This window comes from Rhagoletis pomonella, unplaced genomic scaffold (genome assembly GCF_013731165.1).
Source record: "Rhagoletis pomonella isolate Grant_MI unplaced genomic scaffold, Rhpom_1.0 Rhpom_scaffold_00005, whole genome shotgun sequence".
Taxonomy (NCBI): Eukaryota; Metazoa; Arthropoda; class Insecta; order Diptera; family Tephritidae; genus Rhagoletis; species Rhagoletis pomonella.
The window spans coordinates 28,531,188-28,556,442 of NW_023458559.1; the positions used below are offsets into that span (position 1 = coordinate 28,531,188).

General features: G+C 34.9%; 1 protein-coding gene and 1 pseudogene across 1 annotated transcript; both read right to left on the reverse strand.

Annotated features, from left to right (window-relative positions):
- Positions 1-870: 870 nt before the first annotated feature.
- Positions 871-1,455, reverse strand: LOC118740052 (annotated as a pseudogene).
- Positions 1,456-9,764: 8,309 nt separating this feature from the next.
- Positions 9,765-17,574, reverse strand: LOC118740053. The gene is made up of 10 exons (XM_036471549.1): positions 17,520-17,574; positions 17,170-17,420; positions 16,791-16,959; positions 16,392-16,639; positions 12,826-12,959; positions 12,628-12,729; positions 12,166-12,564; positions 12,001-12,109; positions 11,826-11,934; positions 9,765-10,198 (listed from the first exon to the last, which is right to left on the reverse strand). Exons 1-10 carry the CDS (start codon positions 17,572-17,574, stop codon positions 9,765-9,767), a joined length of 2,010 nt encoding a protein of 669 aa, XP_036327442.1.
- Positions 17,575-25,255: the final 7,681 nt, after the last annotated feature.

Consider the following 25,255-nt stretch of genomic DNA (forward strand, 5'->3'; position numbering starts at 1 on the left):
CATACGAGGCAAAACAAGCAGGAATGTAATGATTGGATAATGGTATGCTGCATTCTTCACAACATACTAATACATTTTCAGTCCGGAAATGAAAATGCCAATGAAAGACTACCCCAGTACATCTTACCTTCAGGAAGCAACACCAGAGAGAGATTGCTTATCCACATACAAAATCAAACTATGCAATGTACTATTTTAATTTTTATGTATTTGCTAATAAAAAGCTAACGTTTTAAAATTAAGTCTTTAATTCATTTTTTAATTCTTTTAATTCATCGATATTTTTACTATAATTAGTAATAATGAACACAAAAATATGTTTTTTAATTCATTGCAAAGAGGAACTTAGGACTAATTGTATATGTTAAGGTACATAAAAAAACGCATTTGACTTCTTTGAACGCCTGTATAGAAAGAATGTGACGGAGTAAAACCTTTAACTTCTTTAAGGCTAGGAAAAAAAAACAAAAAAAAATTGACCCAGGCTAATGTACATATACTTATTTATACTTAAGCTTCATTTCTTCTATGGCTAGCCTCTCTTTCATTTCCATTTCAAGTTTTTGCAACTTAAATCGGTTTTCCATTTCTTTTTCCCTTAGTTCTATTTCTTTTGCTTTCAACTCTAGATCTCTCTCTTTTAAAATTAATTCTTTATTCTTAACATCGCTCTCTTGTTCCAACTTCTGTTTTCTTAGTTTTATAATTTCCTCATTTACCTGCATGAGGTCAGAAAGAGCTGTCCTGGAATATATTCCTTTTCGGCTAGAAGTGGCCGCATATTGATATTGATTTGGGCTCTCTACTACATCTGCGCTTTCAGCCGGCATCGAACTGGAGTCTCAGTGGCGTAATCGCCATCAACTTCGATTAGATTTTCAATATCGACAATTTGAAAACTGTCATCGACGATTGCGCACTCATCAAGGCGGCTGCCGAAAATTTCATCGAATTCATAAAAATAGACAAACATTTTGAGTAGCGTGCCTGGAACAGAGATTGAAGAGGCTGAAAAAAGGATTGAGGTTTTAAAAAAAGAACTTACTTCTTATTGTTTCACCTTCCATACTCCCTGCGCCTGTGGAACATTCCCAAGCTTTTGCCTTATTGTAGTTCAATCGCATGTTTCTGACTTTGGTGCGCGCAATTTTCCACTCCACTGGAACTTGCTTCTCTTCTGCAAAGCGCTAGTAAAATATTTGCGCAGTTGGTTTCTTTAAGAAATACAATTAAATTAATTTGGAGCACATAATAAATAAATTACAAACCTCGAAATCGCGATGCTCAGAAAGGAACTCTATAAGCGCCTTTTCCTCTTTTACCTCCCACCTTTTTATTGGGTTGCAACGCGTGCGCTTTTGCTTACTCTGCAACATAAACATTTAAAATTCCTTTTTCCAAACTTCAACCTACTTTTATGCATATAATTACCTGATTTTTTGCATATGACTCCATTTCAACTCCGTCGGAAAATATTTTGTAAATTCGAGTAAATGAAGAAGAAGAAGAATGTAAATAACAACAGCTGATCACATAACACCGAATAAACATAGGTTGCAGAGTTGTATCGTCATGTGTTATTTTTCTTCACAAAACAATAACAACATTTTTACAACTGTCATGAAATATCACGACTTCACGACAAACACGACAAATACGACACCTTGTGAATTGCCCAATTGTTATCAGCCGACTCTGGTAGTACCAGAGCCATATATGTATCTAGATTTTGCATGTTGCTAGGCGGTCCTGCTATTTTTTTTTTGAGATTAGTGATAGGTGCTTTCAGAATCCCGCTAGTAGCCAATGAAAACCGTTTTATTTATAATTAAAAAAACAAGTAAGAAAGTCTAAGTTCGGGCGGAGCCGACCATTAAATACCCGGCGCAAGTATTAAATATATGTTCTCCACCTTTCCGAAAGCTACCGCTACATGATAATCCGGGGTGTATAAATTTTAAGTAAATTAGCGTCCTTAAATTTCGAAGTATTGAAATTTCAAGCATTTCTGAAATTTACCGTTATATGAAAAGCGGACGTAATTTTAGTCCGATTTCAATAATTTTCAACGTTTTGTTTTATGTGGCAAGCACAATAAAAATACCGAGTTTGGTATAAATTGGTAGAACGGTTACCGATATACATATATGTGATCATAAGTGGGCGGTGCCACGCCCATTTTCCAAAATTTTACCATAAACGTATTTCTTGGTAAAGAATTGTTGCAAGCGTCAATTTTAAATAAATTAGCTTTATTATTTACTGATTTATCGAAGATTCTGTATTTCTCTGAATTACCGTTATTTGGGATGTGGGCGTGGTTATTGTCCGATTTTAAAAGTTTTCGGCTATTTAGTATGCTGTATCAGGACCAACAACTGTGCTAAGTTTGGAAGAAATTGGTGCAGCGGTTACCAAGATATGCACATGTAACCACAAGTGGGCGGGGCTTCGCCCATTTTCCGAAAATTTATAATCTTCTTATTTTCCGTCTGAAAATTATTGTAAATGTCAATTTTGGGTGAATTATTATCGCAGTTTTCGTATTTCTGGAAATTAGCGTTATATGGGAAGTGGGCGTGGTTACTGTCCGATTTCGCCCATTTTCAATACCAACCACCTTGGATTAACGGAAACCTACATACCAAATTTCATTTGGATATTTCAATTTTTGCTTGAGTTATCGTGTACACGGGCGGACGGACAGACGGACAGACGGACGGACAGACAGACATGGCTTAATCGATTTCTCTATTCATTCTGAGCATTTATGTATACATTTGTCTATATCTATCTCGATTCGTTTTGGCTGTTACAAACAACCGTTATGTGAACAAAATTAATATACCCTTGTGCACAAGTGCGCTCGGGTATAAAAATATAATAACACAATATCTAGAATTATGCGATTTGAAAGCCCTGTCTTTTCTGGATATATGGTTTTTTTTTGAATACGGGGCATATTTTCCTTTTTCACAATTTTAAACTTTTGTTGCTGTTTGAATTGATTTGTTCGAAAAACAGAAGTTTTAGAAAACACTTTTTAAAACGCTTTACGAAGTTGCGTTTATGTTAGTGTAAAATAGTAATGGGGTTTTACGGTTATGTAGAGTGACAAGCTGGAATTTATCTCCTTCATTCAACGCTAAAGTCAGTCTGTAGTATTTGCTAGGTACATGTGTATACATATATATCTTCACAATATTTTAACTTTCTAGCGGTCCAACCAGGACATATGTAAGTATATAAGCATTCAAATATAAATATGTTTGTGTAAGTGTCCATCTGCATGTAAACATTTATGGCTGCCTGTGCCCAATCGTGTGGCATTGTATGGCTCCGAGGTGCAGGAAGTAGCAAACGTATAGCACAAAAAGTTGTTATGCAACTCAAATTGTTCTCGCATACTTCGCTTAAGCACCAACAGCATTACTATTTTTTTTGTTATTATTATTGTCGACGAGATGTTGTTGATTGCTGCTACAGCTGTTTTGCTTTTGATGACGACGATGATGAAGGCGATTGCCTAGCAACGCAACAGTTTGCCATGGCAATAATACCTTATAATTTCTGATTGAGTTTTATACAACAGAAACACAAACAAAGAAAAGTTGGACTTGCAGCAACAACAAACGACACACAAAAAGTATGACAACAACATGCAGCAATAACAGAAAACATACAATAGCGTAATAAATCAGAAAACTTGTTGTTGTCGTGCAAAAGTTCAGTTAGTGTGAATGATTGCTGATATAAAAGAGAAAGAGAGAGAGAGGGAGAGAGATTGAGAAGGGATGAAGCCGGCAGCGTAAAAAAAGAAGTGGAAGGAAAGAAAAAATGCGACGAGTGAGGTTTTGTGGGGCAATAGTTGCTCTACAAGCGGAAAATAGTCAAGTGTAGATATATAACCTGCGTAAAAAGGAAATCCGAAAAAGTTGCAAAGAATTGATAATTAAATAAAGAAATAGTTATTAAACTCAATGATATTTTTGGAATTTAAAAATAACTATTTCTATAGATGAGGGGATTGATGCATTTTCTGGGGAGATGCTACTATTACGATTGTAAGCCCGACATGTTTATCGATGTTGTACCTATTTAAAACATTTATTAGTGTTTTTATAGATACGAGTACCTTTATCGGTATTTTAAAAATATGTAGTTGAGTATGTAAAAAACTATCGTTATGATATCGAAACAGTTGTCTGTAAAAAAAAATATCGCTATTGAAACATTTCCTAATATTTTATAAATATTTGTGTCGATATTTTTTGACGATTATAATATGAATTTGTCGGCTCTTTATCAGATTGTTTATCATTATCGATATCCGCATTCCATTTATGTATTTATTTATTTTTAAATTTATCGATATTGCTATAGAATAATATTTACCTAGTACATCAGTGCCATGTCGATAAATACCTACATCAGTGTCATACAACTAAAATGGTGACTCATGTATGGATTAGGTTTGCGCATTTGACTTCTACTTGTAGTATTCTTTTATGCGCTCAGAATAATTCTGTCTCTGGACCATACTCTTTTACTCTTTCCGTTACTACATACGTAGGTTTATTGTATTTTGCATTGCTAAATGTAAGAGTTACATACCATTTTTAAATACTTTCTTCTTCTGCGGCCAATTTGAATTTTTCAATTTCTTATAAAATCATCCTCTCAACCCTTGTTTTTTGCTTTTCTTTCTATATACTTCTCAAATAAATTAAATTGTTCTCTTATTGCTACCAATGTAGGGTAACATTTTCTCGAATTTTTATTCTATGTTTTTTATTTCTTGGGCTTTACTAATATTTTGAAATACTTAAGTGTTGCTATTGTAGCATGATCTAATAATATAATAACAATTTTATTATTGACAAGTAAGTTTAAACCTGTTAGTAGGGGTTGACAGGCACGGTCTGCGTCAAAATATTTCCGCCCCTCTCTTCCGGCAACAAAGATAGGAGAAGTGCACTTATTAGGGGTTATAACCCTTACTAACAGGTCTATTCTGCACGTTACCGAAGTATTTGTAACCGGAAATATGTATTACCAAAAAATGTTGCCAGTTCTTGTCACCGCGATTCTTGATACGTTGGTAATGCAGTTAAAATATTCAGACATTAAGCTATGAAGAATTAAGGAAACTCTGGCATTGCATATTTCACGGGAAAATACTTTGTTACCAGCTTATGAGATGGTAACGAAATTTACCGGTTAAAAGAATACACAGAATGCGAAAAGGGTTTCAAAATTGAGACGAACTTTATTTACCGGTTACAAAATTTTTATTATCAGCGCAGAATATACCTGTAAGTGGAGTTCACCTTTCTTTGCTTCCGGAAAAGAGGGGGAAGTAATTTTGCGCAGAACTTCTTTCTGCACGAGCGGTCTTCGCCAGTACTTGGGGATTATAACCCTTGCTAAACAGAAGTCTCATTTACTATATTTCGTTTCAACTGAAATGCAAAGTAGAATTTTTTTCTCAGTAAAAAGCTCCTTTTAAAGCCATAAATTAGTAAGGTTAGTTTATTTCGATCACCTTTATGTACATACATATGCTCAAAAAAGGTAACATATTTTTAAAAACACTGAGGAAGATTAAAATTATTACATATCTACTCTCTATTCCAGCAACTTCGGCATTCACAGGAGGAACTTTTTCCATCGCTTAAAAATCGTTTTCACTTTTCTTTTAAATTAGATACTATATTTTTTCCAATTTTTTGGAAAAAGTATTATGAATATCTTCGAAAATGTTGGTAATCCTAGCTTTGTCTGGGAAACCGATGACCTTTGTCAACAAAAATAAAAATAAAAGAATTTAAAGACACTTTTTTCCCTACAATTTTTTACCGAAAATAAAAATGACCTAAAAATTTTTAAGATTTTCCACCTCATTCGAAGTGGAGAATTTATAAGACATGAAAAATAATGCGAGTTATTTGCGGTTGCTATTAATTTTTATAGTCCTTTTTAGAATAGAATGGCAACGCTGCACAAAAATTATATTTTAAAGATAATTTCAACAAAATATAACTTTTAAAACAAAAAAACAGATAACATTTTTCGCAGCTAACATGTTTTACCGAAAATAAAAATTGCTCGAGAATTTTCAATATTTTCCACCGCTTTAAAAATCACAAACAGTTCTGCACCTGAACTCCATTTGTGACATTAGGATGCAGCAAAAAAAATATCTAGCAGCTTTTCCGGCGGAATCATAAAATTTATTAAATGTTAAGACTTCCGCAAAATACTTCGGAAAAATATTAAGATTTACGTGAGCTGGACGCATTTCAAAATACCTATAAAAAATCTCGTTATTTTGATTCCATTGACAAAATTAAAGGAAAACAAGTAAGAGCAGCGCTGTCTTCGGCTATGCCTAAGGGTTCATACCTTTCATGAACATCTGAAAAGTTTACTTTAACAGATTACTGCAGTTGAAAAAATTTATATATTCACAGCATACATAGATAGAGGAGATACATATGTATCTATATCAAAAATCATATCTAAACAACCAGAGGTATGGAAGATGTACCTTATATAGCACCAATCTAAGTGATTTTCACTGCTGTGTGGTCGGTATGTAAACCCGTAACACAGTTTAATGGGTTTAGCTTCCTACATAAAAGAGATATATCGTAGTACACGAGATAAAGCTTGTACAGCATATACTTTGACGATTTCCTCAAAAGACCTTGTATTATTATTTATAAAAAAGCTTACGAAATTTATCGGTTTTAGCTGTCCAAATAAAGTAGTTTTAGATACAGTAAAATCCCATATCTGAACAATTAGTTGTGTGGAGGCAATAAATAGTTTATACAGTGACCCGATCTTTACTAATTTTACTGTAAATTTTATGTTAATAATTCTAAGTGCATAAATGGAGAAGTTATGACAAAAAATTTCATATCTGAACAATCAGTTGTATGGGAGCTATATGTTATAGTGTCCGCTTCTTCCAGTTCCGACAAATGACTAATACATTATAAAAATACTCCCACCCACCAAAGTTCATCCGGGTATCTCGAAAACTGAGAGACTAGATTGCATACAAACAGACGGGCAGACGGACAGACGGACATGGCTAAATCGACTCAGCTCGACGTTTCGATCACATAAATATACATTTTAATGGGTATATCTCTTCTCGTTCTGATACTTACAAACATCGGACCAAAGTTATAATACCATTTCATGCCATGAGAGGTATAAAAATTATATGCGGACCTTTTAAGAGTAAGCTCTTCTGTGATCTGAGGTAAATTTTAAGGAAGTTATTTTAAAAAAACTAAATTTAATTAATTAATTAATGGTAGCGATATTTTTTTATGGAAAGTGGTGTACGCTAATATGCATATACATATTGCTGCTTTCGACCAACGATTTCACAAAGGCTTTACACACATACAAACATATCTACATGTACACGTGCACGTCCGTATTTATTTACGTGCTTCTGCGCATATTTATTTCCGTTATCGTTCCAACAGGCACATACGGACATATTTTTGTTTTTGCTTCTGTTGTCGTAAATATTTGCACTTTCATTTATTGCTTTTGTTGTTGTGTTTTTTATGAAATTCTTTTTGCGAAATGCTACTCAATTAGTTGAGATTTAATTTTAAATTATATTTTATTTTTTTCTTCTTATTTAAAAATATTTATTGTTGGTGCTTTTGTGATGCTTTTCGCAATAACAAATAATATTTTGCGAAGAGGAGAAGAGGATCCCACTTATAATAAATATATAGTTGTGTTCTATTGTATCTGTACACACAAATATGCTCAAAATTTACTTACTTAAAAATCGGCATAATAATTTAAAAAAAGGAGACCACAGGAACAGGAAAAGGTGTATGATGCGAGTTGCTGCGATAAGTAACTCGATTGTCACCCATATTTATTTAGCAAAAAATTTACCTATTGAATTTTTTTGAAAATCACGTAATTTTTAAGCAAAAAAAACCGACTTCAATTCCCATATAAAAATCTAAGAGTATCGTTAATATCTTCAAAACTCAATGATCGGTTGTAAACTAAATTAGAGTCGGACCACCTGTGAGGTACCACCTTTCCCTTAAAAAAAAGAATTATAGAAATTGGTAAACGTAGCCAAAAGTTATGCTGTAACATACATAAAAAAAATACTCCGACAAATTGATAACCTTCCTCCTTTTTGTCAAGTCAGTTAAAAACAAAATAGTTAAAAAAACTTTGAAGCGAAAAGCCCACAAAAAACCCCGCTGTCAATAGCAGTTGCATAGAAATGCATCAAAGTTTTTGGGTGCACTTTCGCTTGAACGCTCAACAAAGCTACAAAGCGCGCGCGAAATAGTTGAAGCTTTGGGTAGTTGCCACCGCAGCGCCCCAAAGTATTTTCGCAACAATATTTGTGTCGTCGTTTGTAGTGGTGCCTACATAGGCATGCGAATTTTAGTGGAAATTTGGTTGTGCCATTGGCGAGCGTTTGTGATAAAGATGATCCTTCTCAATATATGTATCCATTCACACTGCCTTTTTTGCCATACTCGCTTTCGCATAACTTGCTTGCCGTGGTCGTCTAATAAAAGCTCAAAGTGTGGTGGCATTGGAAAGTAAAATGTTTACCACGGTGGCGTGGCGGCAAGGGTATGCTTACCAAATTTAGTGGTAAGACGCACCAAATGCGAGTTCAGCGTTGCTTAGAAATCTGTTAGATGCTGTGAAAATAATTTAATACTGCACTCGGCAGTTGGTCCAACAGGCTGACTGGCTGGCTGAACCACAGGATGGATGGGTGAGGGAAGAAAATGTATGTGTTTCTATTGACGACAGAAATTCCTAAACTAATTAGCTTTGCAAAAATAAAATGACTTGCACTTTGTTTTTGTTGCAGCTGAACACATAAGTATGCTGATTTGAGAAAGTTTTCCGTATATGTATACAGATTCGTTTGACTCTTCATTGGTTTTTTGCTACATTGGGGAGCTGTGTAGTGGCAGCTGAGCTTCGCGAGGAGCGCTGCATAAAATGGCATAGAATGAAATAAAGTGAAAGAAGTGAAAAGAAATTAAAAGAAAATAAGGCAATGAAACTACATGAAATGGAATGAAATGAATATTAAATTACCTACGCCAGAATTCTGAATGAAAACTTTCTGAACGGAACATAATGGAATGGAATGGACTAGAATGTAATGGAATAAACTATAATCAGAAATTGTGAATTATCCCTCATTTGAGCTGACCCTTTGATGATCTCCCCACCCAGGGAAAGTAGTGCATGATTCAGCAAAGGGATCCGAAGTTGAACTATATTGACAGATTCGTAGTAGCTGCGAACTAGCAAATACGATTACCGAATTCTGTCTTAACTTTTTGACAAATTTAAAGTCTTCTGGCCTTCCCACAGAATTGCTAATAAAAAACTCTTGAGTTAAACTGAGCGGTTTTTACTGCAATCTATTTGAACTGAAATCTACATCAGACTAATGGTGCTTTCTTTGCTACAAAAATGTTGCCTTTTCATTGTCCTCTCTTTAGTATTTGTGCGAAGAAGTCAATGAAAAGATACAATTTTTCGGCAAAAAAGAAAACAGCATAAGTTTCTTTTACTTTTTATACTATTTTTGAACTAACAATGTTTTATATTTTTTCTACTTTTCATACTACTAATGTCTAACACTTTTTCTAATTTTCATACTATTTACTTTAGAACTACTAACAATTTTGTTAAGATATATGTACTTAAATGTTGACTCTTTTAAATTATGCCGATTTTAATTCAGCTCTCTTTCTTTCTTCATTATCCCGCCTACGATCTCGTCTCTGAGTATACTTGTAGTAAATCAATTCGCCGATGAATGCGAAAATACTCAAAATCAGGCCAAAAATCAATGGCAACACAAGACCAACAAAATTGTCCATATCCAATTTGACTGGACCCACATCAAAATTCATATACATTGAAGCTTCGATTTCTTCTTGCTGTTGTCCATCCATATAATAGGCGCCTACCTCCCATTCCCAAAAAATATCCAAACCTGTTGAATGCACTTCCAATATGACGTCATTTAACTTGGAGAGCATAGCCCAGAGACGTGGCACAAAGACGAAGCAGTACTGAAAGTAAATATCGTCTACCATTAGCTTAAGGCGTTTAAAAGATTCATCGGTGAGGAACTCAACGTTGCCAAAATGACCTAAAAATGTAAAAAAAAGAAATCAGCATGGTCGAGGGGGTCAAATACATATAGAATTTGAAACAAAAAATTACATATATTTGAAACGGTTGATTTTAAACCAAGGTTGTAGTAATTCTGTGTAAAAAGTGGTGTTGTTACATGAAACAATAACAATAACAACGCGATGTGTAAAAACGTATTTGGTGTCATGCGATGCTATGTCATGTTGCCGATGTGATGCATGGTGCTACCGTATTAGGTATGTAGTTAATTAATGAAACTGATACACTTATTGAAGACAAAAAAACAGTGACATAATGTCATGTGATATCGTATGATGTGATGCCATGTTGTTGATGTGTCGCATAGAGGTTACATTAAATATGACGCTACCTGGGTTCTTTTGAGGTTAATATGATAACTCAAAATTGGCATATATAAGGTTACATTAAATATGACGCTACTTGAGTTATTTAGAGGTTTATATGATAACTCAAAACTTACACCATATGATCAGGCAATTAAGGAAACTGTCTTTCAATTCACCACAGTTTTTAGAAAGTCGAAATCCACCATACACATACATATATTTTCGCCTTAAAATAATAAAATCCAAAAGTTCAATAAGTTAAATAAAAAATGTATATGCCGTACTTTGGTCTCTTCGCCATTGCGACTGTTGGAGCAGCGCGAGCAAAATATTTTACAAGCGCTTTCTGGCAAAAAAGCTTTTCACCATGAAAATTGGTAAGGCAGATTTTTTAGTAAGACTTTCATGTCATACAAATACTTTCGACTATCTTATGGTCTGATTATGCATACTTCGCATAACTTCGCACAATTTCGCATAAACTTCAAACTGTAATTTCGTATGTACTTTGTATGTATTTTGTATGTATTCCATTACCCAGAAATTAGCAGAACTTTTAAAAACTTAGCGATCTGTTGAGTTTAGATTTTGCTTCACATTTTCTTAAGTTACATTTTAGTGCACTGGTACAAATGGTTGTGCGAAGTTATGCGAAGTATGCATAATCAGACCCTTAGGCAGAATTGACTTTCTAGTAAATATGGTAAATATGATGTGGCTTTACGTGGAATTGACTCCTCTGCCATGAGGCAATTATTCATTTGTAAAGTTGTGATATTTGATCGACTAAAGTGATCGTATGTCACTGAAATGATATTATGAAATAAAATGCTATCAGGCAGGTTATGCAATTCACTTTCGAGTGAATTTCTATCAAATACGCTTTGTATTCAAATTGGTAGGGGTTGAAATTCACTCGGAAGTGAATTACAGAAGCTGCCTGTATGTATTGTTTGTTTGTTTAACAGAGCAGCTTGTAGACGAAAGTTATGTGACATCATAGAAGTGAGTATTAAAACATTGTATGTATTTATATATGCGACATCATTTTAAACGGAATTATGTTATTGAAACGGGATAATGTAGGCTGATGTCATATAATTGATATGTTATGTGAAGTCATGTAATAACGTTTTATGTGACAAAACTTTCATGTCGAAAGTTGTATCAATTGGAGCGATATGATAAACTTTTGTCATCTGAGGGTCAATATAATTATATATATATATCAATATAAATTCATGTGTTGTCAACAGACTGTCACACTCGACTCACCAAAAGCCAATCGTTCCAAGATAAAGCCCATATTTTCAGTTTTAGCCAATTCAGTAGTTTGTTCATAAGTGTAAACGCGGTAATTCCTCAACAAATCTTCAACAAATGGCTAGAAGAAAATTCAATTATAACTGTAGTATATTTACATATTTGTTGCTATACAAATTAAACCCACATCAGTATTTCCTTCTCCTCTGAGTGAGATTACCCAATCAGGTGATGTTGCAGTCCATGGAATACCATGACTATGTAGACGTTCTACTGAGTCAGCAGCTTCCTCCAAGCTATTCAAGAATATTTATGCGGTGGTGAAATAGCATTTAAATAGCAAAACACTTACGTTGGCAGCGTTAGTATTGCCGATAGTCCGCCACCATAGACACTCGTCACAATCGTATCGATCGTGTAGCATGCAAAGAGCACCATGCGTACCGTATGCGAATTGACTACATAGTCCGAGCCCTGTGATACAAAAAGTTTAAGCGTAGTAATATAACCAAATTGAAAACTCTCCAGTAAACCATATTTAGGCTCGTCATCCGAAGGAGCCATATAGCGTGTGAAAAAGAGTGCCAATGCCTCAAGGAACAAGCAAGCAATCACGCCTAGCCATAGGGTCAATTGAAATGGCCGAAATGGTAGTAACCAGCTGGTGAGACGATGCGGTGATGGTACTAGGCACGTCACACCGGAGCGTCCAATAAAGTGGGACATATCCAGGTAACGATAGTCATCAGGCCTTCGGGAAATGTGAGAGAGTGGTGAGAAAAACAGCACATTTTTTATTGTTATTTAAGCTCACCAAAAATACAAAGCTCCAACGGCAAAATCTGATCTTCTCTCTGTGATCAGACCAAATATACCATCACCAGTTAGATTTGCATATGATGTGCCCCATTCTCCTCTCTCAGCTGAAATACATTTTTATTTAGTTAAGTTTTTAATCCTTTCTTAATTGTACATTAGTTACTTGTACGTATACATGGGTTAATGAAAATACTTACACGATTCCACTTGAACTGTGCAGTTTATAACCTTGCAGAGTGCGAATAGCATTCTTACTTCGGTACCGTCCAAATGTGCGGTGCCTTGTGCATTGCTGGGACTTGTATCTTTTAGTTGAGGCTCACGTTCCTAGAAAAGAAAAAGAAGCCAGTGACAGATTTAAGTCAAAAGCAGGTAGTTAATGCAACTCGTAACTATGTATCTATATTTGTATATATGTAAATATGAATGAGTCAAAAAGTGATATTATAGAAGGATCATGAGTCAAAAATCAAATACGAATAATGAACTTTCAAAATAATTCGGAATTTTGTGCAGCTCAGAAATTTCTGACAAACTTGGAGTTATATTCGGAAGAAATTCTTCACTTCCGAAGAGTTACGAAGCCACTCAGTAACTTTGGAAAAATTTTCGGAGTTTTGCGAAATTTGACGGACTAACAAATTTTCGTTTATTCCGTAGTTTTTCGGGAGTGATTTAAACTACTTCGGAGTTATTCGATCTTTTTGGGAGAGACAGAGATTTCAAAATTAGATAAAACATACTTGAAATATTTTGACGTGATGATGATACAATGTGCAATAAGCCCACATCCCACCTACTCACCAAAAGCCAAACACATCAGAACAACACCCTTTTTCAGTTTTAGCAATTTGAAATAGTTATTCATGTGCGTAGACCTTATAGTTTTCCAATAAGTTTTCAACAAATGGCTAGACAACAATAGATCCTTTCAGGATTATAAATTTGAAAGATTTCATGGAAAGAAAAGGAGGAAATTAAGATTGAAAAAAATACAAGCCGAATACGCTATTTTTAATTAGAACTTGACCCAAAAAGTTATTTCATGTTTTTCGGAATTAAAACAAAATTTTCGGAGTTGACAAAATGTTTTATTTTATTTTTATTTTTTATTAATATAAAGCAAGGGAAATATTTAGGTGATTTTCCAAGCTAGTCTATAAGATCATTGGTTGAATCCATTTTTGGAGTATAAAATATCATATGTCAAAAAAAAAAATCTAAAGCCCTATATCTAACGTATTTATGGGCCAATTTGTCTGCTTTGTTAAATACATACCGGCTAGGAATGTTAATCCCGGGATCTCGGAGTTTCGGTCTTTTTAAAGTCCCGAATTATTGCCTAGAATGCCGTTATTTTTTTCAAAATTTTCATTTTGATGCAGAAATGCGTCTAGATGCTCTAGTAATATTTCTGCATCAAAAAGAAAATTTAAAAAAAAATATCGCTTACGTTATTTTGGCTGTTAGGGGTCGAAAAATATTTTCAAAAAAATCATGACATCAGAGAAATGCCCATTTATATGCAGTTAATTACGTGTATTATGAGGTAGACTTTTATAAAAAAAATTAAAATTTTGGATAACCAAAAGGAATATGGAGAAAACTGGTCGAATTATTTCTGTCATCAGTATTATGAACTTCTTTCAACCAGAAAATAATTTTTTTATTTAATTTTTTTTTTCATCAAGCTTTTTTCGACGTAACTTCATTTACTTTATCAGATATGTTCACACTAAAGTACTATTAAATGGATATAAATTTAATTACTGTCTTTCGTTTTGTTACTTATGAAATAATTTTCACTTTAAATTAAAAATACGTTTCAAGCCCATTTACTTATTATTTACTATATTGATGCAATTTTTTCATGTTAAGTCGTTGAAATAATAAATATCTAAATGCCAGGATCCCGGGATTGAACCAACGACATCCCGAAAATCCCAGGATCGTAAAAATCGCAAAATTAACATCTCTAACACCGGCTATGTAAGTAGTAACATTTTGACGTAAAACGATCTTTCTAGGTGGCGCCGAGGTCAAAATATTTTGAAAAACTGTATTTATGGTCCGATGTGGTTCGAATTTGGCATATGTAGTTGAAACGTAACAAATCATAGATTTCCAAAAAAATTACATTTAATTGGCGCTGAAGACAAAACATAAAGTATATTCGACATAAAACACATGTTTTATTTGCGTTAAAAACTTAATCAAAAGCAAAATTAACGGAAATACAACGATGGAAATTTATGTCACGTGACGCCAAGTAACGTTTCACACTTGGGATTGTAAAAGAAATTTTAAACAAGTTTCATTAATTCAAAAAACTCTAAAACCAACTAGAATTGCTCCAAATCATATTAAAATAAGTTTCATGAAAAGAGCCATCCACAATTGGCCGAGTTTTTGCGATTTTGCAAGAAAATAAAAAAAATCTACTTCCATTTTTTGCCACGTAACGACACTCCATTTAATTGCTTGTTTTTAAGGACCATGTAGTTCGATTAATTTCATTTTTCGGCTACATATAGAGCTAATTACATATGTGCTACACAAGGGTCTAAAAAAAGTAAAAGAAACCAAATGTTTTTCCTTGCTTGTATCTCATTGAAACGTACGACTGTCACGTATGTAATGTATGGAAATACACGTATGCATTTTTGGTTCAATTATGTACATAATTTTAAAGAACTCAGCATGACTTAAACTCTGTCGATACATTTTTTTCCTGGGATTCTGGACTTACTTAATTTGACTTAATTAAAAATTTTTTACTTCCAAAAAATAAAATTATCATAATAACTTCATTGCATTCTTGAGAAGACTAGTTTTAGTCGCGGTCTCATACGTAATTTTTGAGTAATTATAACCTTTTTTTATTGTGAGAGTGGAAAGCAGAAAACAATAATTAACCAGAAATCCTTCACATTTAATGACTAGGCTCATACTTTGTGCGAGTTATAGATATTGTGTTGATCCAATCTTTCCCATATTTTACATTAAGGGTTTTGTTATCAAAGAGAGAGTACAAACTAAATTTCATTGAAATCGGATGAAATTTAATGTTACCGCACACAACAGCGGAGGGCTTGGCAATTATCCCATCTAAGTAAAATTAGACCACATGTCAAGTTTCAGCGAAATCTAACTAATCCTTCTGCCTCCATATATTCGAAACACTATGCGCCGTTCGGAGTCGGCGTAGAAGTGTAGGTAGATTCAGATATGTAATGAAAGATAGTAAATAAGCACCTTGCATTAATTTTAATTTAGTCCCTGCCTACGAACTCAATTCGTACGTTTTTCAGAGCACATAAGTTTGACACGTATCTAAAATATTTTTTTTTCGCAGTGACTCCGAATTTTTCAGAAACTTTCGGAGTTTTCGGGAACTTTCGGAGTTTTTGGGAAACTTTCGGAGTTTATAAAAATCCTATATCTAAAGCTATTTTTTTCCAGTAATCTTAGATCTTTTCAAAGTATTTCAGATTTTCTCCAGCCGACGAAGAGTTATTTCACTATTGCGTATTTGACGCATTAAAAAAAATTCGGAGTAATTCTGAGTTTTTCACAAAATTCCGGAGTTTTTCGGAAACTTTCGGATTCATCTTTTTCTTACTTTGTTAGTTATCTTAGACGTTTTCAAAGTAATTTAACCTGCCAACTAAGAGCTCTTCATTTCAAAAAGTTTTTTCATTTCATCCGCCACTTGTATAATTAAGCGTTGAATAGCGTAATAAAGTCAAATTAACTCACAAAATCTACCACGGAAAAGGGACGATAATCGAAAACACCAGCTGTCACCTCACGTCCCTGCAAATCTTTAATTTTGTCCATATACAAATCAACGCCAAACTCAAATGTGCCGTTTGTAGCGTTGTAACGATCCAATATGTACAGCTGTTCCGGATGCTCAGCCAGAGGGCCAACGAATTTATTAGTTTTCAATGCAAACATTGAGCAATTGCCACACTCAGCTTCGACTATTAAAATATTTGGTTGATCTGTAATTAAAATGAAATGTCAGTAAAGTGTTTACAGTACTTCCATACATAAATATACAAATGTCTATGTATGTGTATTTGACAGCCCACATTGATAAATGTGCAACGGGAATATATGTACGTGAGTAGGTGAATAAGTTATATGTTTTACCTATGAAAAGAAAGTCGTCGAAGTATACCGAAGTATCAGTGTCCAGCAGTAAGTCCTTGCGGTAGACAAATAGAAATTTATTGCGTAACGAACGCCATACCGATATTCTGCTGGCGTTGTAGAAACTACGCGTAAAGACTGGTATGTCCTCTTGAAATGCGACGAAAGACTACGGCAGGGTCGGCATGGTAAATTGATTCAGCATACAGCAATGAGTGTGGGAAAGTGTAAAAATGGTAATTAAAATTCATGCGTAATTAAATTAAAATGCAAAATGAGACTCTGATTTTGCTTACGACCGACCGGGCGCTCGATCAACCGCCACACACACGCACACAAACACACACACATGTACACCACGATTAATTACGCAACTCACCTCACAATGCGTTTCCCTGATGGCTATAGTCAATTTCTGTACCAAGGCATCGAGTTCCATGCCATAGCCGCGCTGGATTTCGACAAAAGCGGTGAAATTGTAAATGTCCTGCTGCAAGGATTGTGACAAATTGTCAGGCCAAATATTGACGTATTGTATGAATTCGCTATCGGCTGGTGTTTTCAATTCAAATGGAAAATCGCGATGCCACAGGATACAGGTGGCATGGGAGTCAATAAAATACTTTTGTACTGAAGATATAAGTGAGAAATAAGAGGCAGAGCGCAGTAGTACTTATCTATTAATAAAATATAAATAAAAACGAATTGATTTAAAAAATGCAAATTTACTTATGAAATTGAGTAGCGTAGTCCAGTAGTTGACTGCAGGTGACAGCAGCAACATTTTTTATTTATTTTTTCAGTTCCCTTTGACGCGCACAATATCACAATTGACCGCAGTGGACGAGTGAACTTAATGTCAGCGCGGAGATGCCGTGATGGTCTTTTTATAACCTAGGCCTACTAGTAGGCTATTTTCTTTAATTAAGCACTTAGTATGTGAAAAGTATAATAGACGTTTGTCATTGTCATTAAGAATGTGTAAATATTTAGATAGTCGCATGCATTAGGGCACACAAGGGGTGGGTTATGGGGTTCAAACCCCCCTAAAGCTAATAACCTCAAATACAAACTGTATCTTAAAGCTAAGAATCCAGCTCTCAAGGAAATTATAAGAAATATTTATTATAATTTCTGTTGCTTGAAAAAGCGCTTTGCTTTTGCTGTAAATTTTCATGAGGAAATGAATATACGAGCATTTTTTTCTTGAGAGCTGCAAACTGATTTAAGAAATTTTGGTAGAAGAAAATTTCTTTTCCATTTCTCGTCCGTCGTTTTATATGAATTTTTCGTTTTTCTTGAGAGTTCAGTTAATTTTTTCGGTATTCGAAATATTAAAAAAATTTAGCAATCGTGAAAACTCACCATCTCTATCGAAAACCAGAAACCAGAAATCGAAAAAATGAACACAAAAGTGCAAAAATTTATGGAATCAATAAATTTATTTTTACTGACTCTTTTAGAACTTTTTATTAGGTACTTTTAAAAGTTAAGCACATCTTGAGTTTATAGAACTTTTTATTAAACAAGTAGTTTTTAAGGAAAGAACACAACCGACTTCAAATTCTTCATGATCTAATCCAATCCAATCATCGGATCTCTAAACCAAATTACGGGACGACCCTTGAGGTACCATCTTTCCAATAAAAAAAGGATTATTGAAATCGGTTCACGTGGTCAAAAATTATGTATTCCGGCGTATTGATAACCTCCTCTTTTTTTGAAGTCGGTTAAAAGTGTTTGAGTTCCGTTAATCTTATGTAAATAAAGTGCAGTTTGTGGATTTTAAAACGTTTATTTATTTATTACATACTGTACATAAAACTTGCATGTATGTATTTTAAAGAGCGTATTATCTGAAGCAAATTTTCAGTATTTTCCGGTGATATATATTTAGAAATATAAAACCCCCCCCTAAAATATATTCCTGGGTGCGCCCCTGGTCGCATGTCTTCAATTGTTCAATTGTCTTGGTTAGTAAGTGGAAGCTTTGCATGGCTTTGCCAATGTTCCGGAATATACATAAGAACACCTTCAGCATGAGGGCGATAGGTTTTTTCGTTAGCGTTTAGCGTCTGATGATCAATAAGAAAATTTAACTTGCGTGTCAACCGTGCGTATGAGTAATTACATACATGTTTATACTTATCTACATAAGTCATTACAAGGTTATTTAAAGCGCACAGGACCAATGGGTATAACTTAAATAGCTTCACAAATGAGGTATGCAGTCTAAACTAAAAAAAAGATTAAAAAATTAGCGACATTTTGTAAAAACGTGAAAATTGTCTAAAAAATACTTTACTTTAAAAAAATGCGTTCTTTTTAAACAGAGTTACTGCGAACCGAAATTTTTCGCAGTAGTGTACAGTTTTTTGTCCGAAAGAAGATACGCGCGTTAGGTATACATTAAGACTTAATTATTTGTGCGACTTTGGAACATTTACGGAGTAATTTGTAATTTTTCGGAGTAATGTGAATATTTTCGGAGCAACAAAAACTCGTTGAATTTTCGGAATGATACGAAGATTTCACTATTTCCAAAAATTTTACACGATAAACATGTGGTGCAAAATTTCGAAATGATTCGGAGTTTTTCGGATTAAAAATACATTTTAGGATAGAAAAATATAAGAAATTTAATACCGCAATATTTCGCATAATAATATCGAGCCAAAAAAGCGTTAAACCTTAAACTGGACTTTAACGTTTTAAGTATATGAAGAACTGTCAGATGTTCTCATTAAGGTGTTTAAGAAACTCAAAGTTTAATTTGATAGTTGTTTGTTTGATTTTTATTATTCACATTTGGACTGTTCCCGTACTCCAGGATTTGGACAAATATAGATCGAAGTATTCGTGGTCTAGAATACGAACCGTTTAGCAAAAATGTGGCTCGATAGAACTTTTCATCCCTATTTTAACCATACCAAGATTGATTGGAACAAATAAAAACCCAAGCCAATAAAAGAGGTTAAAGTTAAACTTTTATATTTATTTTATTTATAATATCTCGGAAACTGCTTGACCGATTAAAAAAGTACTGATGCTTATTTAAAGATACTTTAAATACCTTTTATCTGCATACAGTATAATCCGTTTTAAAAAAGTTTAAAATAACGCCATTAAAAAAAAAAATATTCTTATATATTTTTTTGTTTTTAAGTATTTCCAGCTTAAAAATATAAAAAATATAAGAATTATGTACAACAAGTCAAATACCTATTAAATACCTTTAAATTTTATGTAGTTCAGAAGATATTAATATTTAAAAAATCAAAAAATTTAATTTTACCCATTGATATCTTCTTTATTATTAACTTACGCCAAATAATTTTTGTATGGTTGAAATCAGCACAAAAAGTTGTATGGAGCCACATTTTTAATTTTCGCATAGCTAAAATTTTGATATTCTACACCTAAGTGTACTGAACGTCCTCGGACTATTTCTGCTTAGATCCTGTAAAATGGGAACAGGCGAATTGTCAAAATTCATCAGTGCGGCCAAAATTTATACTAGTGCGCTCAATTTGTTTGCACTCTTCTGCGAAATTAAGAATAAGGGTTGCATTCCCATAAATACCAAATAAAAGTGGTGTTTAAGGAGAGTTAAACGAAAAATATTTGTATGGTAAACTCCAAGTTTAAGAGGAGAGTTTAGTGTTAAGCTCCAAAATGGCCCATAAACTCGAGTGTATGGCTCAACGTGAACGTAGCATTAGATATTCTAGGAGCATTTCTGAACGAAGACAGAAATTTTGAAAAATATATCGCTTCCTTTTTTTTGTTTTTTTTTTTGCTGGTTAAGGCTCGATATGTTATTAGGAACAACTAAATCTTTTCGGATTAGCCAAATTTTTAAAGACTAACGTCGCTCGTAACCAGTAGATAACTGCCACAGATACCTAGACTCTTTCACCTGAGCACGTACACTAGAAGTGTCGGTTATTTTTCGAAGAGATCGTGTGATTAGAGCACGCTAACTACCCTTCAAATCAAATTGGAGCACTAACCGTTTCCATCTCAATTTAGCAGTCATGAACCAACTAAACAGATCACCCAGCACGGCAACCGCGTATTTGTAATTGCATTTGAGAAAAAAAAACAAATAATTGATGACGTCATTTTTTAATAGGTTGTTTCATTCACACACATGGTTTCGTTCCTTTTCATTCACATGGCGGCGAAAAAATGACGTCATTGCAAAAAAAAAATACTTTTTTTCTCGCACGCCGTCCTGGGTGATTTTATTCGTTCGTTCATGTTTAGCAGTTTGAAGGCATGGGCTTCAAAACATATTCTAAGAGATCCTACCACATATTAGCCCCCCTTCAGATTTGCTGTTGTTTAATCGTACTTAGTCGAAAGAAAGAGCAAGGCTTAGTCTCAGCGATTATAGCTTGCTGACCCAAAAGTGCGCCTACGGCGCCAAAAAAGGTTTCCACGACCACCTCTTCATCTTCGGCCATGCGAATCCTTCGAAAACTATCCGCATAGGACCAAATACCCAGCTTAGTTTTGCTTGGAGTATAATAAATTGTAGGACAGACAAACAAGTATAAATTTTTTTAGATTCGTTAAGAAAATTTCAAACAAAATCAAGAATTTAAAATTTACTTCATCCGAAGGTTGTTTCTGAGCGATTCGGAGTTTTTTCAAAGTAATAAGGCAGCTTCGGCCGAAGTCAGCGAATTTCAGCTGAACCAAAAATAATTAAACTTATCTTTATTGTTTTGAAAGTATCTATTTTTTGGAACAAAAAGCAGCATTTAATGTTAATTAGAAGATTTGATATTTATGGATTATACAAGCCGTAACTATGAACTTATGAAATATCAAATAGAGAAACAAGTTACAGTTTTTATGGAATTCGTAGGTTTCTATCTTCGGAATAACTTGTACTTTTAAAATTTATTTGCAAACTTCCTTGCAGGTTTGAAAGAGGCATTTCCTTGGTAGACAGAGGTTTTTCAGAATAAAAACAATACGCAGTTTCTCTTATAAATGCAGGTCTACGGGTAACCTTGAAATGAAAGCCCTTACTTCTTTCAGTATTATTCGGTTTGTTAGGAGTTCGAAACATCAAAAGGTATCACATACGATTTTCTAAAATTTCAGATTGATTTTATCAGCCCCGTTTTCTATGAGATTTCTAATATTCAGATGATCATTGAAATCCTGATTAAAATTTATGATTACAGGTCGGAGTTAATATGATTTAGTAAATTATATATTTTTCGGAACGTTTCGGAGTTTTTGGAGTAATTCGGAGTTATTGAAAATCGCTCAAAAAATCATATCGCACATCTAGATCTTAAGTGAGCTAACTAAAAATTCAGAGAGGGAAATTTAATTGCTTGTGGATCGTACAGATTTAACGCAATTAGTACAGAACAGGTATAAAAATAGCTTTTTGGTGAATGTATATAATCATGAAGAAAAAAATATTTCCATTAATTGCATGTACATAAGTCCTATGAATTGATTTATGGAAAAAAATCGCCCATATTTTTTTTTGAGTTGATTGCACTTTAGATCTAGGTGTGCGATATATTCAAAAAAAATATTCTTTTCCAAAAGTTGCAATAATATATGTATTTAGAAAATTCAATTTGGTGTAATTTTTAGACTATCTGCTATTGAATTAAATTCCAGTACTATTTTTTTATTCTAAATCAGATTATGAAGGAAAATAAAATATAAAATTTTCAAGAATGTCATTTTCAAAAAAAATAATAAATTAAAAATCAGAAATTGTGGTTATATTGTAATGCACTCTCCTCCTCCTTTCACCTCAGCCGCAACAACTATTTCCTCCCGTCATCATTATAGTGCTCAATCATTTGCATGCCACAGTAGAAGCAACATCAGCCACAAACGAAGGCAGCACAGCAAATATAAAATCTTGCGACTACTGTACCCTGCAGCGTTGCCGCAACATTTCTACGCATCAAATGCAGCTGTAGCAAATGAGATTTGAAACAGTAACAACAACCACAAATGTAGAATAGCCAACAACAATGCAGAAACTGAAGAAGTACATAAAAAGCTTTGCAAATTTTTACATTTGAATAAACCGCAAATATTTTGTGATTTTACTACAGCAACAACAACAAAAGCAAACTCAACAGCAACAACACTGGCAATAGGAGAAGTAGCAGTGGCACTGCTTGCATTTCGTTAGTGAAACGGTGTAGAAGTTTTTACATCTTTTCATTTGCGCAGCAGTTTTTGTGTGTGTATGTATGTGTGTGAGTTTGTTGGTATGTAACTTTTCTAATTTTCCTTGACTGCTGCTTTTGCTTCGTTGTCAACATTTTGACAAATGTCATCAAATCTCAAGGCTGCTGCTGTTTCTGCTGCTGCTCTTTGTCAGCATTACCCGCAGCGTTTGCGCTTAGTGGTTTTTCTCACTTTTGCATTGTTTGCTATTATTGTTGTAGTTGCTTGCCTCTTTGTCACCATCATCATCACCACCACCAAGGTGTGTGGTTAATAGTTGACGCTTTTGCTTTGTCATATGCTTTGCACAGCAGTCAGCCATGAAATCATCATCAGCGCCGGCGCCAGCAGCACCAAGGCAGCAGCAGCATACAAAAGTCACTCATACGCCCCGCTGGCAGGCAGTTGCTTCCACTATTTCGCTTCATAGTAGGGGCGCGGGCGCCTGCCTTCAAACGCCAACGCCGCAAACTGCCTTCGCTTCCACTCGATGAATTCCAGACAAATTCTGTCATACTAAAATCACAACAACACCAAAAAGACTCCAGCAAAATAACTTATTTCTACAACAACTAAAATTTACCATTTCATTGCTGCTGCCTGCCGAAAAAGATGTCAGCGGTAAATAAGTGTAGAAATTACATTAACTCGCGACAATGACTTTCGATGCTGCGCTCGAACAAGCGGGTGGAGACTGACGGTTGCTTGCTTGCTGCATTTAATGCGCTTTAGATTTGTTGTTGCCAGCGTAACGCGACTCAACGAATTTTCACTGTCATGCTAAAATATTCGCGGCATTTTTGATGTGCATTAAGCGCAGCCGCGCTTTGCCACTACCTCAAATTGTGGGTCGCCCAAAGTGTGGAAGGCATGGTATCAAATCGAAGGAGCAGAAGCTTAGCAGCGTTTGTGTGCCGCACCTAGTGTTTGCTGGCGGCTCACCGGCAATGGTGTTGGCAGCAAACTTGATTAAATGTCAACGCATTAAAAGCAGTGCATTGAGAGTAACAACACCTACAAAAGTAAAGGAAACTATAATAATAGTTACTGCAGTGGTGACGCATCCAACGCAGCAATGCGGGAAGAAGTTTCTCATCAGAAATTGCTTCTTGCCGAAGACTTAATTTTCTTCAATATTTAGTACATATTGGGTGGCTTCTGTACTGTGGGCGAAAAGTTCATACATGTGCGCGGCTCCAAAAAAATTTTCTCATATGAAATAAATTTTACTAAACCAATTATGCGCCATTTAGGTTTAGAAAAATAACACTCTGCTCGGAATTTAAATTTTTTTTGGCAGTGGTTTGATAGTTGACTCTGCCTAGGTTAGGTTAGGTTGAAGTGGCTGCTAGGCCCAGAGGGCGCCAGCACACTTAGGCCCGATCAGGGCCCATTGTGATACCACATGGATCCAAAGAAAACCCCTATTCCTTAAACCAGTTTGTGGAGTCTGCAAACCTTAGCAACTGCCGTATTCCAAACTTAGCAGTCGCGCTTAGATCGTCTAGAAGACCTATACCTAGGAATTTCTGTCTTTTCCTGCCCAGTGCTGGGCAATCGCAGAGTAAGTGCCTTATTGATTCAGGCTCTTCTTCGTCATGGCAGCTCCTGCAGTAGTCGTTGTGACTAACCCCGAGGCGTTCTGCGTGCCTTCCTATCAAAATATGTCCTGTGAGCAGACCAATGGCCAGTGACATATCGCCTTTATTGAGAGTGAGAATTTCTCTCGATCTCCGTACATCCCATTTTGGCCATGTAAGCTTCGTTGTATTACAGTTTTCAGTGCGCTCCCATCTGGAGGCCGCTTCTTCAAGGAAGTTCTCCCTTAGTAAGAGCTTGCAGGAAGCGAGTGGCATACCCACCCTCTTCCAGGCTGGTGAAAGTGGAGAGGAAGTACCCGCCCTTGCAAGCTCGTCTGCCTTCTCATTTCCTGGTATGTCACTGTGCCCCGGTACCCATACCAGGTGCAAAGCGAACTGCTCTGCCATCACGTTAAGTGATTTGCGGCAGTTGGCAACTGTTTCCGAATTTACAGTGACAGAGTCAAGCGCCATAAGGGCCGCCTGGCTGTCTGAGTATATATATATTTCCGTAGTGGCGATAACAGCTAGTTTTAGGCTGTCAACGGCTTCTTGTATGGCTGCCAATTCGGCTTGAAAGACACTACAGTGGTCAGGTAGTCGGAATGATCTTTTTATTCCCAATTTCTCCGAGTAGACGCCTCCTCCTACCCTATTTTCTAG